Source organism: Chaetodon auriga, chromosome 12, assembly GCF_051107435.1.
Source record: "Chaetodon auriga isolate fChaAug3 chromosome 12, fChaAug3.hap1, whole genome shotgun sequence".
Lineage (NCBI taxonomy): Eukaryota > Metazoa > Chordata > Actinopteri > Chaetodontiformes > Chaetodontidae > Chaetodon > Chaetodon auriga.
The window spans coordinates 11,138,032-11,153,409 of NC_135085.1; the positions used below are offsets into that span (position 1 = coordinate 11,138,032).

The 15,378-nt window shown below is 41.8% G+C and overlaps 1 protein-coding gene across 1 annotated transcript in view; it reads right to left on the reverse strand.

The window, feature by feature from the left end:
• Positions 1-15,378, reverse strand: part of clstn2a (calsyntenin 2a) — a 145,067-nt gene that overhangs the window by 36,802 nt on the left and 92,887 nt on the right. Inside the window, exons 3-5 of the mRNA XM_076745076.1 lie at positions 7,405-7,600; positions 4,931-5,042; positions 4,252-4,348 (exon numbers count right to left, since the gene is read on the reverse strand). Coding sequence (XP_076601191.1) covers positions 4,252-4,348; positions 4,931-5,042; positions 7,405-7,600 — 405 coding nt within the window. The remainder of the gene's footprint in view (positions 1-4,251; positions 4,349-4,930; positions 5,043-7,404; positions 7,601-15,378) is intronic.

Here is a 15,378-nt window from a genome sequence, read left to right on the forward strand (position 1 = left end):
AGCTGCACCGGCCCTGTGCAGGCTCGCACCTCAGCTGCGTCTCACGGGCCAGTCTGTTTTTTTGATAATGTACATGTAAACAAGAGGTTAATGCCTAACAAAACTGAATCAATATATTTATCTACATTTTGCAGCTTTGGTGGAGCAGAGTGTGGTGCCCTCTGCACAGAGCCAGCCACACACACACACACACACACACACACAGACACAGACACAGACACAGACAGACAGACAGACACACACACACACACACACACACACACACACACACACACACACACACACACACGAGCCAGGTGAATGGTATGTTTCTCGACCTCAGCTGTATTTGCCATTTTGTATTTCTGAGTTCTGTGTTGAAAATGATTGCAGGCTGAACTTTGCTGAAAGTTGACAAACACTAACATACAGGTGGTAAGACGTGACTTGATATTGTAAAGTTAATAACATCAACCAGAACCCTCGTAACACGTTATCGTTAGCACCAAAAGTAAGATGTTACTGTAAAGTGTTACTTTAATGTTAGACAAACACAGACTGGAACCCACTAATCTTGCTTCATGAGAGCAGACCCAGGTGGAGGTGGAGGTCACCTCAGCTGTATCAAACAAGCTTAGGGTTGGGTTTTTGGCAAAAAACACACATGAAGACAGACTGCAGTCCATTTCATTGACCACCGGACATTTCATACATTTTATACATTAGATACAACCTCATGCAAGCATATTTTAGTTTTAACTGTTTTGAAAGTTTTCACATTTTTAAAGGCAAAAGCTGCAGCTACTGACTCATGAACAGCTTTTGTAGCAATGCAAATATTTTGTGTTTCTCTCATCAGTATCTTCTTGTTCATTGTATATTTCAACGGCATGCGTAACTGACTGAGCTAAACTTTAACAATGCAACAGTGAGGTTGTTGTACATCTCGAAGAACAACAAAGCAGAAAGAAAATAGGACTAAAATCTTTTCCAGTTGATGATTAAACACGTTATTTATATGTCAGGCTTTAATACAGATGTTTCTCAAGATAAACCACAAAAAAATGTCACATTCTTCTTTTGTCATTTTGCATCAGTCAATGCTGTCACAGTCTGTCTCCAGACCTATGAGGACAACTGAAGCTATTTTTGTTGTTTGCATCCGGAGGCTTGGCTGTATGAAAGACTGTCAGTCTGATTGCTGTCGGAGAGCAGAGGAGAAGAAAAGAGGGGAGACCAGAGGAGAGGAGGTGCAGCGAGCGCCGGAGAAATCAGTTCAGAGCACAGCAGTGCAGAGAAGAAAAGAGCTGAGCTTGAAATGTCATAGGAAGAGAGGTGAGGAGGCCAGAGTCAGACCGTTCCAACAGAAATCCCCTACAGTGACTGTTTGATCTGCAGCTGGTTTGAACAGTAGCAGCTAAGGTTCTGGAAATCAACCATCTGCCACTTTTTCATCAACAGGGACGGTGATGATTCAACTTAACAAGGCATTTTACTCACAAAGCTCAGTTCAGTTCAGTCAGTTCTGTGCTAGTTACTGAGGACACTAACCCCAAACCACGCCTCCTATCTGACTGTCTTCAATAATGATGTTCCAGAAATATGAGCTGCTCCCTGTGCTAAATATTCAGAGTATATGTGAGAATGAATCTCCCACCTGACATCCTCAATCGCAGGTGACTGTACATAGGATGCAAAACGTTGCAGCACTTACACCAATGTCAGCAATCCAAGAGAAAAGATTAGATTAACAATCTAATTTTTACCTATACGACCAACCCAAGACATTTTGTATGTGGCTGTTTTGAAATTGATGTGGGTCTTTCAATTCCTGGCAACCCTGTCTGAAATCTGAACCCTGTTAAACGAGTTGTTTTAAAGGTCCAGTGTGTGGTATCTAGCGGTGAGGTTGCTGACTTGAACAGCCCTCCCATCACTCCTCCCTTTCCAAGCATGCCGGAGAACCTTCGGTGCTCACGGAACGAACTCCCTCTGTAGATATTAAGGGCTCATTCTAAGGTAATGAAAACACAATTCTCATTTTCAGGTAATTATACACTAATGAAAACATAATTTTGAATATTATGTATATTCCATTTCTACCAATAGATTGTCTTAAATCTCACCCTCCGATCCTTTAAATGGTAATATTAGGTGCCATATATCTTAGCTCTCACTGCAAACAAAGGCCGTGTTTATGAATTTATCTATTAGTTTTGAGATGCTCAGTTTACTTGATATCTGGAATGAGAGACAATTACTGCAGCACAGCCCGTTTACTTCTATATTTTATCTTCCCTCAGTGCAAAAAATTACCTTGTTCTATAAAAAAGGTCTAAATAATGCGCTTTGTCTTCGACTTTCTCCCAAATAATCTTATTGCGCCTGGGAGGAGGTCGAATCAAATAAGCCAGACTACTGTAAAATCCAGTAAGTAAAAGACCAAGAGGTTAAACTAAAAAAGCAATGAGACAAAATAATAAATATGATCCTGAGAAAGAGAAAGACTGAGTAAAGAAAGCAGTGTGTGGCTCCGTCTGATTCATTGGCAGAAGTCAACAAACACACACACACAAAGCCCTGCAGTCTCCCTTCACTTTGAATTACGCTGCACTCAGATCAGGACGGTGTGGATGTGGAAGCTCAGGGAGAAGGCAGCACAAATCCCAAAGCTGAAAATGTTATATAGGCAGATATGCTCAGAATAGCTCTCAATTTGAAATAAAATACTCTCCACTTGTGAACTAAGACTGGTGTGCAGCCACAATAGAATAAAATAAAAACCAAAAAAAAAGCTGTCAGAGTAACGTGGATCCTTACCAAGTAACGTTTGAGCTACTTCACAGACCACAACATTACTGCAACAGAAAGAGGAATCAAGTCGCCTTTTCATTTTCCATAAGTGTATTCACGGTAATCTGTTTGGTAAACATCCATAAAAAGATGACTGGTGCCGTGCCTGCTGTACATACAGATAAAAAGTTTCAAAGCAGTTTGTGGATTAACAAAATCTTTAATCTTCTACCACTTACGAGCAAGCGAATGTGACTTAACAGCTTCAAATCACTGTCGTATTATTATTTTACACAGCGCTGGTTTCTGTTCACTGTCTGTGCCACGATTCATCTCCGGGTTCAGTCGGTCTGAGCTGGCTCTCTCATGTCTATCTTTAGTAGAGACTTGTTCCTGTTCATACGAGGTTCAGCTGCTTGAGATCATAGAAAGAACATATGCAAATGTAGCCCAAGAATGGCATTTAGCTTTCATCAAGACATTTACCATGCTGTTTGTGTTCGAGTGAGGCAGGAACAGTGCTGCTATTTGTGCATTCGAAATTCGAGTCTCAAACAAGGTTCAAATGAGTTTTAAGTGAAATGATTAAAGGCAGAATGAGTCTGTTTGTCGGTTGCGGTTTGTAAACACAACACAGTTGGCCCCTCCTCCCTGGCGCCTCAATTTTCACAGCTTTCTCGTGGACTACAATCTGGCACCTGATCACTATGGTCCCGTCCTTGCACACTGTTATTGGCTGCGCGCGACACACCCACTGCCCAAAGGTTGACGCCCGGAAACATCCTGACCAAAGCAAAACGGGAGAACAGGCAGAGGGCAGGTTCTCTGCAGACACCACCACACACTTCAAGTGGGTCATTCTGCCTTTAAGTAAATGATCAAATCCATCAATCAAATAACAGCATTCACCCTATTTTGCTTCAGTTGAGAGAGCAGTCTCTTCTCTGACAAATTGGTTAGTTGCTGTCAGAACAAACAAAGAACTTTAAGTCCATTCCTGAATAAGCTTGGGGAGGCCGCTGCCATTAGGGCGTGCCGTCGCCAAAGGGGGGGTGGTGGGTATGCTTGGTCTGCAACAATGTTTGAGTGGATGTCGCCTGTCAGGGTGGCATCGACATGAATAGCAGGACTAAAGGTTTCCCAGCAGCACCTTGTATTTTAGCAACATGATCAATGTTATTCACTTCAGTCGTCATTGGTTTTAGCGTTGTGGCCTATGTAAGAAAATGACATGTTAGCTTAGGGCTCATGACCTACTGTACAATTTTCACACTAATTGGCCATGCTAATAATAAATAATTTAATTAATTTCATTGAGCCTCCAGGCATGCAAATTGTCCCTGGCTGTGCTATCCCACTTTCTCATTCTCTCTCAGACATACACTTCACTCCCAATCACATCAGCAATTATAGCTGCGGTCCAGTCTCCCTTTCAGCCGAGCCAGAGTCTAACACACACATAAATGCACACACACTTACCATTGCGGTCTATGGCAAACGGCGTCCCTGCAGTGACAATTTCATAGTTGCAGATCTGGCTATACTGTGGTGAGCAGTCCTGGTCCCAAGCTTCCACCTGCAACATTACAACAGCCAGTTTCCTCACAGTTCTTTAGCAACAACACTAAAAAGACGGCAGACCACACAGAGCTGTGTGGGGACTTTTTTTTGCACACAGCCGTGGTGATACAGAGGCTCAAAATTTTGTAGCACAGGGCTCAAAATTGTAACGAGAGTATAAAACATCTGTTACCATCCCTAAAAACAAGCATAAGTAGTGCAGTTCATCACTTAAACAGGCATGTGACTGGCAAAGGACGTTTTCATAACTGATGAGCTGATGGACAATGACTGTCAGGACGGACAGGATTTCCACTGAGGAATGTTAGATTCCTGCATCTTCTGAATTCATTAATATTCTGCAGGATGGACGTGGCCCTCAGGCTGCCAGTTGATGATCACTGAGATACGGGCTGTGTCTGGATTGAGATGCGGACTGAGGTCCAGACTTTGAGAAGCCCTGCTGTAGACAACTGCAACATCTCAGATTTTAACTGAATGACTTTTGGGTCGTTGTTAAACATCATAACTTGCATACTCATCTTTCAGGTTGCAATGGCACAAAATCCAACAAAGCTTTGTAATATAATCAAAATACCTGTAAAATGCTGTCATAGATCTTGCCTTCTGTTACCATTGCCTTGTACAGTGACTCCCGAAACACGGGGCAGAACTCATTGACGTCATCCACCTGGATGTGAACCACCGCCCTGAATGGAGGAAGGAATGAAAGAATGAGTGAGCAGGGAGGGAAGGATGGAACGCAGCGGGAAAAGCAGGGAGAGAAGGATGCAAAGAAAGTGGAGTGGAAATGATTGATGGAGAAAGGGAGGAGAAAGGGCATAGGAAGAGAAGAGATGGATGGAGGAGAGGAGAGAGGAGGGAAGGACAAATCTCTTGAAGTCATTAGTGATGATTGAAATTAATTAAGATCGAAAGTGTTTTACTGTTGATCTTAAAACCAGTGGATAGTTGAAGAGTGAGAAGAAGTTCCTCTGCTTACAAATTTATTCATAGATTGAGAAGAGTTGATTAAAAGTTACCACATATACAGGTAAGGTTTTGTTTATTGCTTTGTGAAAAGGCTTCCAGTTACTAATTAGACAGTAATTGGTAGGTTTTGCTTCAGGGAGTTGACCTGTTGCCCACTGCAGTTATTTAATAGGCTTTTCTACTGACATAGACTCATCCACAGCAGATTTTGCAGCTAGAGCTTTTCAAGGTCCTAACTTATCTCTGTAGCTTTCTTTCAATATCCTTCCCTCTTAGTCTGATACACATAAACACACAAGCTCATCTGCTGGAATGGGCTGCTGAAGATATTAACTAGGCACTCTGATAACATTTGTGCACTAAAGTATATAAATGAAGCTGTAATTCAGATGCATCATGAAGTTTTATTCACCGGTGACCTTCTCTGACAACAACTCACGGTGTATCTGAGGAAGCACATCTGGCTAATTAATGACATTAGCTTAATGAGGCCTATTTAGAATGTCATGCAGTGATAATGTCACACACACACAAACACGCATGCACACGCGCACACACGCACACACACACACTCAAAGTGCATCATTCATCATCCACTGGTGAAATTCATCACAGATCCCTGAGCTGATAAATGTCTCTCTCTTCTTCTCTTTAGTAACAAGCCTGCAGCAGCTTATTTTAGCAGCTCCTTGTCTCCGACTGAAGGACCAGAGGGTTTGATTTGCTGCTGTCCATGCCAGTCTGCCTGCCTGTCAATCTCATTCACACAGCACTGCCACACACACATGCGGACACGCATAATATTGATGGGCCATTAGGGGGACATATCCTGAGATCGGAACAGCAAGTCTCAGCTGTCAGTGCTGCCGCGCTGAGAGATCTTGGGGATAAGAGAAAATAAAAAAAGAAAGAAGACAGAAACGGAGAAGGCGAGATCTAATTATGGTTTCAATGTATTTTTCTTTAGGCTGTGAGTGGAAAATATGAGGTTTTGTATTTTTGTAGTAAATGCCTTAAGAACCCATTAGTGTGTCGGTATTTTTACATATAAACTAATCTAAAGGGAAGGCTCATTGTATTGTACATATAATAAGAGATACAGTTCTAACTTTATTTTCAAGTTGGAGGATGTCTCCCTGTCATGTATTGGGTTTTTCTCTGTCTACAGACACCAGGAAAAGTGGTTTAAGTGCTACAGTGGAACTAAGTAATGGAGATCCTAAATCACAGACAAAGAGAAAAGCACTCAGAGAACAGTTTCCAGTGCACGCTCCATCCCAGTCGTCGATCTCACAGGTTACTCGAAACCACAGGTGGATAAATGACTTTTGACCTCTTCTCTCTTTCATTTAGGTCGTGCTTGGCAATTACACAAAAACATGGCCAAGAAAATCAACAAAATGCAGTCTAGCAAAGCAGGGTGCTGTTCTATAAATACAATGTTAAGTTTTAATTAACACTGTCGCATAGGTGTTAATTCGACTATCCTGCTGTTTTTCTGTTTGTGTCAGTGACTCGTGACCATGACTCCACTTTGCTGATAAAGTTTTCCTCCGTTTTTTAACACGTTGTCAGGATTTTTCAGACTTTTTGAGAACTTAATATGACTCTTTTGTGCGGCTGCCTTTGCAACTTTGATTTAAGTACTTTTCATGTTAATATTTGTTTCTATGTCATGTCATCCGCCCACTTAAAATCAGAATTACTTTGACAGCTAAACAAGTGAGTCATTCTCAGATAAATAATAATTGGCAGTATGTGACAGCTTTAATACAGGGTCTGGCAATCTCCATTTTCATTCTTGAGCTTTGAGGCAGCATACAGACAGTTTCAGAGATACAAACATGTAAGCTAGTCAGTGGGTAAAGTGTTGGTGAAGCCACAAAATGCGTAAAGCTTTAGAGAATACATGTCGTGAAACACACACAAAAACACTTCTCGGAAATTGTCTTAATGCAAATTGATCATTTCAAGCTTCAGAAAGGAAGAATTAAATTAGATTAAATTAAACTAGATCTGTCTTATTGACAGCTGAGCTAAACACACTCACAACACATGGACAGACACTGGTTGACTCACTTGTGGGATTTCTTCCAGTCGGCCCCGCTGGGTCCGGCCCCACAGTCGTAGGCCTGGATTATGAAGGTGTACTCTTTCTGGCCCTCACAGTCCACGGGGCCACTGGCCCTCAGAACACCTTCTCCTGATGTGCGATTCAACACGACTGCTTCAAAGGGAGCATCCTGACCATAGATCTTAAAGGCACAAATCTCCCCTAAAAGGACAAGGAAGGAGAGGTGTAAATGATTTACACTGACAACGTAAACACGGAGACATCTCCACAGTATCTCCTAGCTTTAGTGGGAACCATGCTACCATTTCATCAAAACTCATTTATTCCGCTGTTGTGCAGAAAATGAAGGCAGCACTTTCAATCTGTACTGGACCCACCAATGTAATTTGGTGAGTCAGGAGCTCAAAACTAAGAAAGGCGAACAAACAAAGTGTGAGAATTTGCAGAGGCAGGACTTTTGAACATTATTTGGACAATCTTTAGGACAGTAGTTTGTGTATCAGTCAGACATCTTGACAAAACCCCAGGAGTTCTAAAGAAGAAAGCCAAAAATAGAGAATCCACAGCGATATAATGGGCTTCAACATGCCTGTTCCCCAACAGAGGGTGAAAATGTTGCTCAGCATGTGGCTCATCAATGAATGGACAAACACCAAGAACTCTGGGTGCTTAATACGGAAACAGTCGACACAACTATCACACTCCGAGTGAAAGACAAAGTCTGATACTGCACTTAATTTCAGGCCAACACTGTGGAAACAAACAAATGATGGGAAAACATCTCCGAGTGCTGGACTTTTTTCATTCAGCCATTCTTCTTTCTCAACACTGCTGGTAAAGTATTATTTTCCTGTTTGTTTCTTCCTCTTCCCCCCTGTCATTTTCTCAAACCAAGCAGCAGCTAGCAAATGGCTCAGATGGTTGAGGATGAATCAAAGTGCGGGTAATGAAGTAAAAACTAACAATACACACTGTGACACTTTCTTTACAGCACGGCTATCACTTCAAATTTCAGTCTGAGTCCCATTTCTGGACACAGCGATCTTTGTCAGCATGAGCCGCTCGCAAAAAAACACAGTATACAGCTCCTGGAGCGCAGTTAAGAGAAACATAATTTCTGATATGTGTCAAACTCTGCCAGCGCGACAAAAGACGAAATTTGTTGTGCTCACCGAGCGTTCTACCGTACACACTGTGTTTGCCTAAACGTGTGTGTGTTTCTGTGTGTAGATCTGGTTGTGAGTCTTGAGTCATCTGTGGAGTTCATCCCCTGCACAAGTGTTCATTTCAGGGATTTGGGAAATCTCCTTGCGCAGGGCACAAAATGCTGCAGAGCTCTGACCCTGTGTTGGCTGATAGCTCTCAGAACACAGAGGGACACAGCAGAGAGCTACCTAGCTATGGGAATTCTGCTTGCATGCTCAAACCCCACTGACAAACACAAAGACAAATTTTCCCTCTCGCCACTGGCTTCTTTCCACTTCAGTTCCTCTAGTCTTCATATCCCACTGTCTTAGAGCCACTCATTTCTCTCTCTGATTTCCTTTTAACCTGATTCAACTTTTTCAAATCCCCTTCTTGGTGAAATAATGCTGCTGCCAAACACAGTGGGCTTCAAAATTTGATCCCTAACCAATTTTCCATATGCCTGGTGCTCGTAGTTGCCCGTTTGAGGAGTCACTGAAATGAAAAAGTCCCCAGCATGGCAGCAGGATGTGGTTTGTACATATAGAAAAATACTAACGGGGGGTGGTATGGGAGAAGGGCCATAAGCACACATCCATACACACAAACTGTGCCAATGAGGCCTTAGATGGGACCAAAGAGGGAAGGATCTGGTTTGAAAATACCAATTATTATAATGCACTGCTGCAGCCCTTCTGCATAAACCTTGACTTAGTGGTGGGGAGCAGGAAAATGTACTTCCACTTAACAGTTTGGGGTTGGATGCGAATCCATTTTCCGCTCCATCTGTTGTGGCAAATTCATTTTTCTGGATTATATTTTACAGGAAAACGTCATGGAGTGGTGGAACGACAGAGAGAGAACTAGAAGAGGATGGAGAGAGAGGTGAGGATGAGGAGGGATGTGATGTGCCAATGTTCATGTAAATGGTAATGACAGAGATTTCTAACAGATTCCTACTGTGTCAGCAAATGTGTTCTTTACGCACTCACACTTTCTTTGCTGCCACTTTTCTCAGCTCCACCAGAGGGAACGCTATAATTTTCACCACGCTGCGGTGTATGGATGAAATGAAGTCTAATCTTTTGGCCTATACGTCACGAGGGAAAGACATCGCTTTCAAAGTAAATATCTTGGATTTTGGCTTCAGGGAGCTGGCCTGTTGCCATGGCAGATTGAGAGTAAAATGGAGGAGTCAGCAAAAAATGGTTCGATTATAACATTCATCTAAAATAGACGGCACTCCACAGAAAGCTTGAGCGGCATAAACCGCATTGACGGAAAATATCAAGCTGTGAGGGAACATGTATTTCACGGGATGTTAAATTGTCAGTATGATGGAAATGGGTAAGATGGCTACAATTAATGAGAAAATGGCTCTCCAGAAACGTCACAAGGAGCCAAATCAATTTGTAAGTGATCTGTAAGTCCTAACATAAGTAACAGTACTGGAGAGAGCAAAGTTTTTTTTCTGTTTGTTGGATTTAACAATTGCTTAAACTTCATTTTTATTGTCCACGGCTGTTTTAGAAAGAGTAGAAAAAACCTCACATGTCAAATACACTGTTTTTAATCGCAAAACCAGGTCTGGCTGGCTATCGGTACATTTCAATTTGCATTACTGGCTTGTTGTGACTAATCTCTCCACTTCCTGGGGACCTTTTCAGTGAGCAATCCATGCTTCATAAAACCTTTGCATTTTGCTCACAATTAGGTACAAATGAATTCATTTTCATGTCATTAAAAATGAATACTTCCAAAGCGTGCAAAATGAAACTAAACTGACTGATTGTGAGACCAAACTGGTTTATAACAATAATACTCATTAATACATAAGTTTGTAAACTTCAGAGCAAGGCACTGTGGGAAATCAAAGCAGACTTGCCGTCCATAGAAGCTTTCCATCAAAAGAAACCCCGTCATGAAATATGAATTTATTACATAACAGTCAGCTACGTCAGCAGTCAGTAGTAAGAGGACTTCTAAAATGATTAAATTTTCTTGTATTTTCTCTTCATAGATCAGGACTTTTTTCTTAAATTACTTATTGTGGCTCATATATTGTCTGTTGTATACTAAATTGAGTAGCATTTAATCACATTAAAACAAGCTGAGTAGGTATACACTGTTTGTACAATGTACAAAATTAGATTAAATGATCAAATCAGCCGTCTTATTAGTGAGCTCATCTCATTTTTGTCTTTGTTTGTGGCTCTGCTCCACTTAAGAACCTCGGGCACCAGCATGCACAAGCCAATACTTAGTTAAAGGTTATGCTTTTGATGTGCGGGTGTGACACAGGCATAAAAGGCAGTGTTAAAATTACAGGGCTGACCTGAGCAACACGATGAAAAAAACTGCACACACTTAAACTACACCAACACGCTCTCTGAAATGGAAGCAAGGATCAGTGTTTAGTACAAACTGCGGTCAGAACCTGCGATTCAAATTTCTGTCTTCAATTGGAGGTTTTGGGTAATTCATCCCCTGATGACAAGAAGACAATTATGTAAAATAGACTGGCTGCTTCAGTCCTTTGGGTTAAAGGAGAGGTACAATTGTGTATCATCAGCATGAAAATGAAAGAAAATGTCATGCTGTCCAATAATGTGACCCCCGGGTGACATCAGTGGAAGCAAATTAGGACGCGGAATGAAGGCTTGAATTTCTGTCTGGGATGACAGGCGAACACTTCACCAATTAGTGCCTTACAAAAGGAAACATCCTTCTTCTTTAGATTTCAGCAGATAACAACATGATGTGTCACCCTGAATCGTGATTGTGATTGTGTGACCTGCATCGTGCTGTAACAGTGAAACCTGAAGAGTGACTTCAAGCCTATAAATGAAACACTTGTTTTTGTTTTTGTTTTGTTTTGTTTTGCTCTCATTTTTCATCAGCTGAAGTAAAAGCTCTAAGTTGATAGACATCGGCCGTAATTCAACCATGCTGTCATACCTGTACCTGAGTATGCAGGCCAGGCAAGAACTGGAATATAGTTTTCAGCTTCCAGCAACTGTGTACAGGTCCTTGCAACATGGGGTCGTACATTATCTTGCTGCAACATGAGGTGATGGTGGATGAATGTCACCACAATGGTCCTTAGGATCTTGTCACTGTATCTCTGTGCATTCAAATTGCCATCAATAAATGGTGCCTCAGTAGCTCATCTGGTAGAGCACGTAGCATGTATCAAGGCCAAGTCCCTACTGAAGCGGCCGGGGTTCAACTCCAGCCTGGGGCCCTTTGTTGCATGTCCTCCCCTGCCCTTCCTGTCTCTCTCCAGCTGTTGCTACCGCAAAAATTACAAGAACAAACACACAACAAAAATGCACCAGTGTATCGTCCGTACCTTATGTCCGCCTGCACCATTACCCCACCATGTTCACAATACTCATATTAGAAAACCACTCGCACACGCAATGCCATATACTCTGTCTGGTACAGTGAAATGTGGGTATCATCCCTGAAGACGACACCTCTCCAAAGTGCCAGACACCATCAAAAGTGAGCATTTGCATTAGGGATGCATTATTAATACCAGGTGTAAATGTAATCAAGTTAAATCATACCTGGATATGAGACACATTTTATTCGAGATGTAAAGGGGGTGACACGCATTTAAATATATTTCTGCCTAAAATTTGAGAGAAATAAGCCTTTCGTGTGCACAGAAAAGTGTCAGATCTATGAAAACCCATGAAGAACAGGAGCAAAAACAAAGTGTGTTTTGTTGGGCACTGAAAGCCTGACGTGAACCCTCTTTCTTAGTCAAGCCTCAACAGAGAAACAGAAAATTCAATCATGTTAATTCCTATTCTTAATCAAATACTGTTGTGACTCCATCTGGTGTGTCTGTGCCTGTTTGTCTGTCTCTGCGTAGAGCTTTAGACATAAAAGCTTCAGTATCTGACTCTGCGTGTGTGTGGGGTGGGGTGGGGATGGTGGGGGGGGGGGGGGGGGGGGGGGCGTTGTAAGACTTTGATTAAAGTGAGTTTCTAGGCAGACAGTGTACTTTAAGCCCGGATTCCTTCACTCTGCTGCCGTCAGTACTGAGCTCACAGTCACCCCCGTTCTTGTCGTTTAATTAGTGACTGGATAACACTTCATCTCACTGCTGACCCACAGAAACACCCTAACTCCACTCACTCAGACACACACAGACACTCACACACACAATATACAGCATGTGTACACACATGAATTTCAAACACATACGTACATGATGCGCAGTGAGCTCCAAAAACACACACCATGGATAAAAATGTAAAGCATGCTTCATTAAAGGGTCTCAGATTTTAATAACACTTTATTGACTCAGATTTGCTGTTTTTTCATACTCAAATTAAAACACAAAGGCTACAGCTCTATTAATACAAGATCTCAGATCTCTCAAGATTTCAGGAAGCCAGCAGCACACTGACGATATTATAATTATATGAAATGAGTCTTCATTTTTTTCAAAGTATTGTCTGAAATGTCACCAGATCCTCGGAGAGGTTCGCATTTTTCAGGTTTAATCTTTGGTGAATTTCACTGCAGACATAAGAGATCTGCACCATGAAGAGGCATCTTGCTCTAAATAACCTCATGGCATATGGAGCACACGGCGGCGTGTGACTGAACAAATACGGGAACGTGTTCTAAGTCTTCTCCTGCTCTGGAGCTTCAATCACTCCAGCTGTCCCAACTTCTGAGCAGGAAGAACTGGAGAACCAGATACTTCAGGTCTCGTTCTGCCTCTCTAGGCAGCCTCAGCCTGTGCTTATGGACACCGCAATGCAATTCATCCATACATCGAATATTAAAAACACCTCAATGCATAAAGTGGTGCCATATCGCAACTCAAGTCTCAAACTACCGTGGAATCGAGCCAACTCTTCTCTAACACAGGTTCAAAGTGAACTGTTTAAGCTTCACAAAGGTAGGATTTACTACAGGGCGACAGACTGTGCAGGTCAAGCTTGTAAAAGTCTAACTGAAATCACATTTATAATGTCAATGTGCTTTTTAAATGCATTGTTTATTGCTTTTCATTATTAAAGGGAACAAAAAAAGGTCTTTTGGTGAAATATCAGAAATGGATATGCTTAGTAAATTGTAATGCGGGTACATTAGAGAAAAAATGTCTCTAATTGTATTATGCAAAAAAGAAATAGGTTGCAATAGGTTGTGCTTCGTTTGCATTGTTTGTCAGATTGAATGAAGGTGTGCTCTGATAAATGTGATTTTGCTTTTTCAATAGTAATAATTCTTTCAAAATCTAAAAACACATAAGTGTCTTAAGTTGCAGAAGCAGTTTCTTTTGAATCCCAGTTGTACATCTCAGCCTTCATAGAAAACACGAAAACCCTAATATTACGTATGTATGAGTCGCACACAGTTCCTTTTCTGTATCAAGGCTGGACATTTCAATTATAAGTTTTATTCAATGTGTCTAAATTGTTTTGAAGAAGTGGATATAATGGACAGCACATCTACTTCATGGTGCATTTTCCTCTTATTCAAAACATTAGAATTAATTACACTGGTTGAACACTGGAACTCTCTCTCTGCTTTGTAGGTTGAGGGAGGATGGAAGAGGAGGATCAGGATGAAAACAAATGACGGGTCACAGCCTTCCACTAAGCCTTTATCGTATTGGCTTTAATGGGATTTTCTCTGTACTGTCTCAAGGTTTTTGGTGAGGACATGATGAGGACACTGAACAGCAGGCAGTTAACTGGAGGATAAGTTGTCAAATGTCAGTGGTGGCTGCGTAGATTTGTCACTGCCTGACATATGGCTTTGTAAATCTACACTCAAAGCATGTCTCTACTACTTCACATCAAACAAACTTAAGAATAGGGAGGCACATTGCAGAAAGCACAGTTCATTGCTTTAAAAGTCATGACATTAGAATTAGAGGTCAATATTGAGTTACAGTCAAAAGGATCCATTCGCTCCATCACTGCATAGCATGATCTGTTTAAAGTTGTGCATGTGCATCTTCATCGTCACCCACTCTTTGAATACTAACAAACACATAGAGTATTGATTAAAAGCTCCTCTTTACATGGAGACACCCACGCACACACACAAAAATACACCAAGAACGACCTATAAGCAGCTTTCAAAGAGTTCCTTAACTCCTCCTGAAACGTCTCCTCCGCCTTTCCTTCCCCTTCTCAAACCCATCCAGAAAATTCTGCCATGAAAAGCCTTGCTGTAAAGAAACAATAATCTCCATGAATTCCTGCAGAGTGTGTTCCGCACATGACTCGTAGGCTAACAGGCTAGTATTCACACAGTGCAGTGTGTGTCAGTGTGCATGAGTGCATGCATTTGTTAACCGGTGCAGGCACAGTGGGCTCCCAGTCAGTTAAAGAGAAACATGCAGGAGCAATTCATCAGAGTCTCGCTGGGCTCCTTCAGATAGCCAGCCACTTCCTAATTGCATCTGGGAGATTGTCACACCATCCACTTGACCTCAGGGTGACAAATCAACAACTCCCTTAGACGGGAAGCCAGCACACACACATACACACACACACACACTCTCAGGTTATCTATTCACCCAGGACCGCTGATGCTTTGGACAACACAATATAGGGATGGGACTATTCAATATCGCAGACAATCCACATTCATTCTGCTGGGGGCTTTGGTGGTCTGCAATGCAATTAGTGTTAATTGCAGCCTCTGAAGTTATGGGATTAGAATTCATCAGATGAACTGTGACTGTCAGTGTTGCCTGTTAATTGAACTGTGTGAAGATGCAGTTGTGTGACTTAAATGCTGAAGAGGAGAGCTCT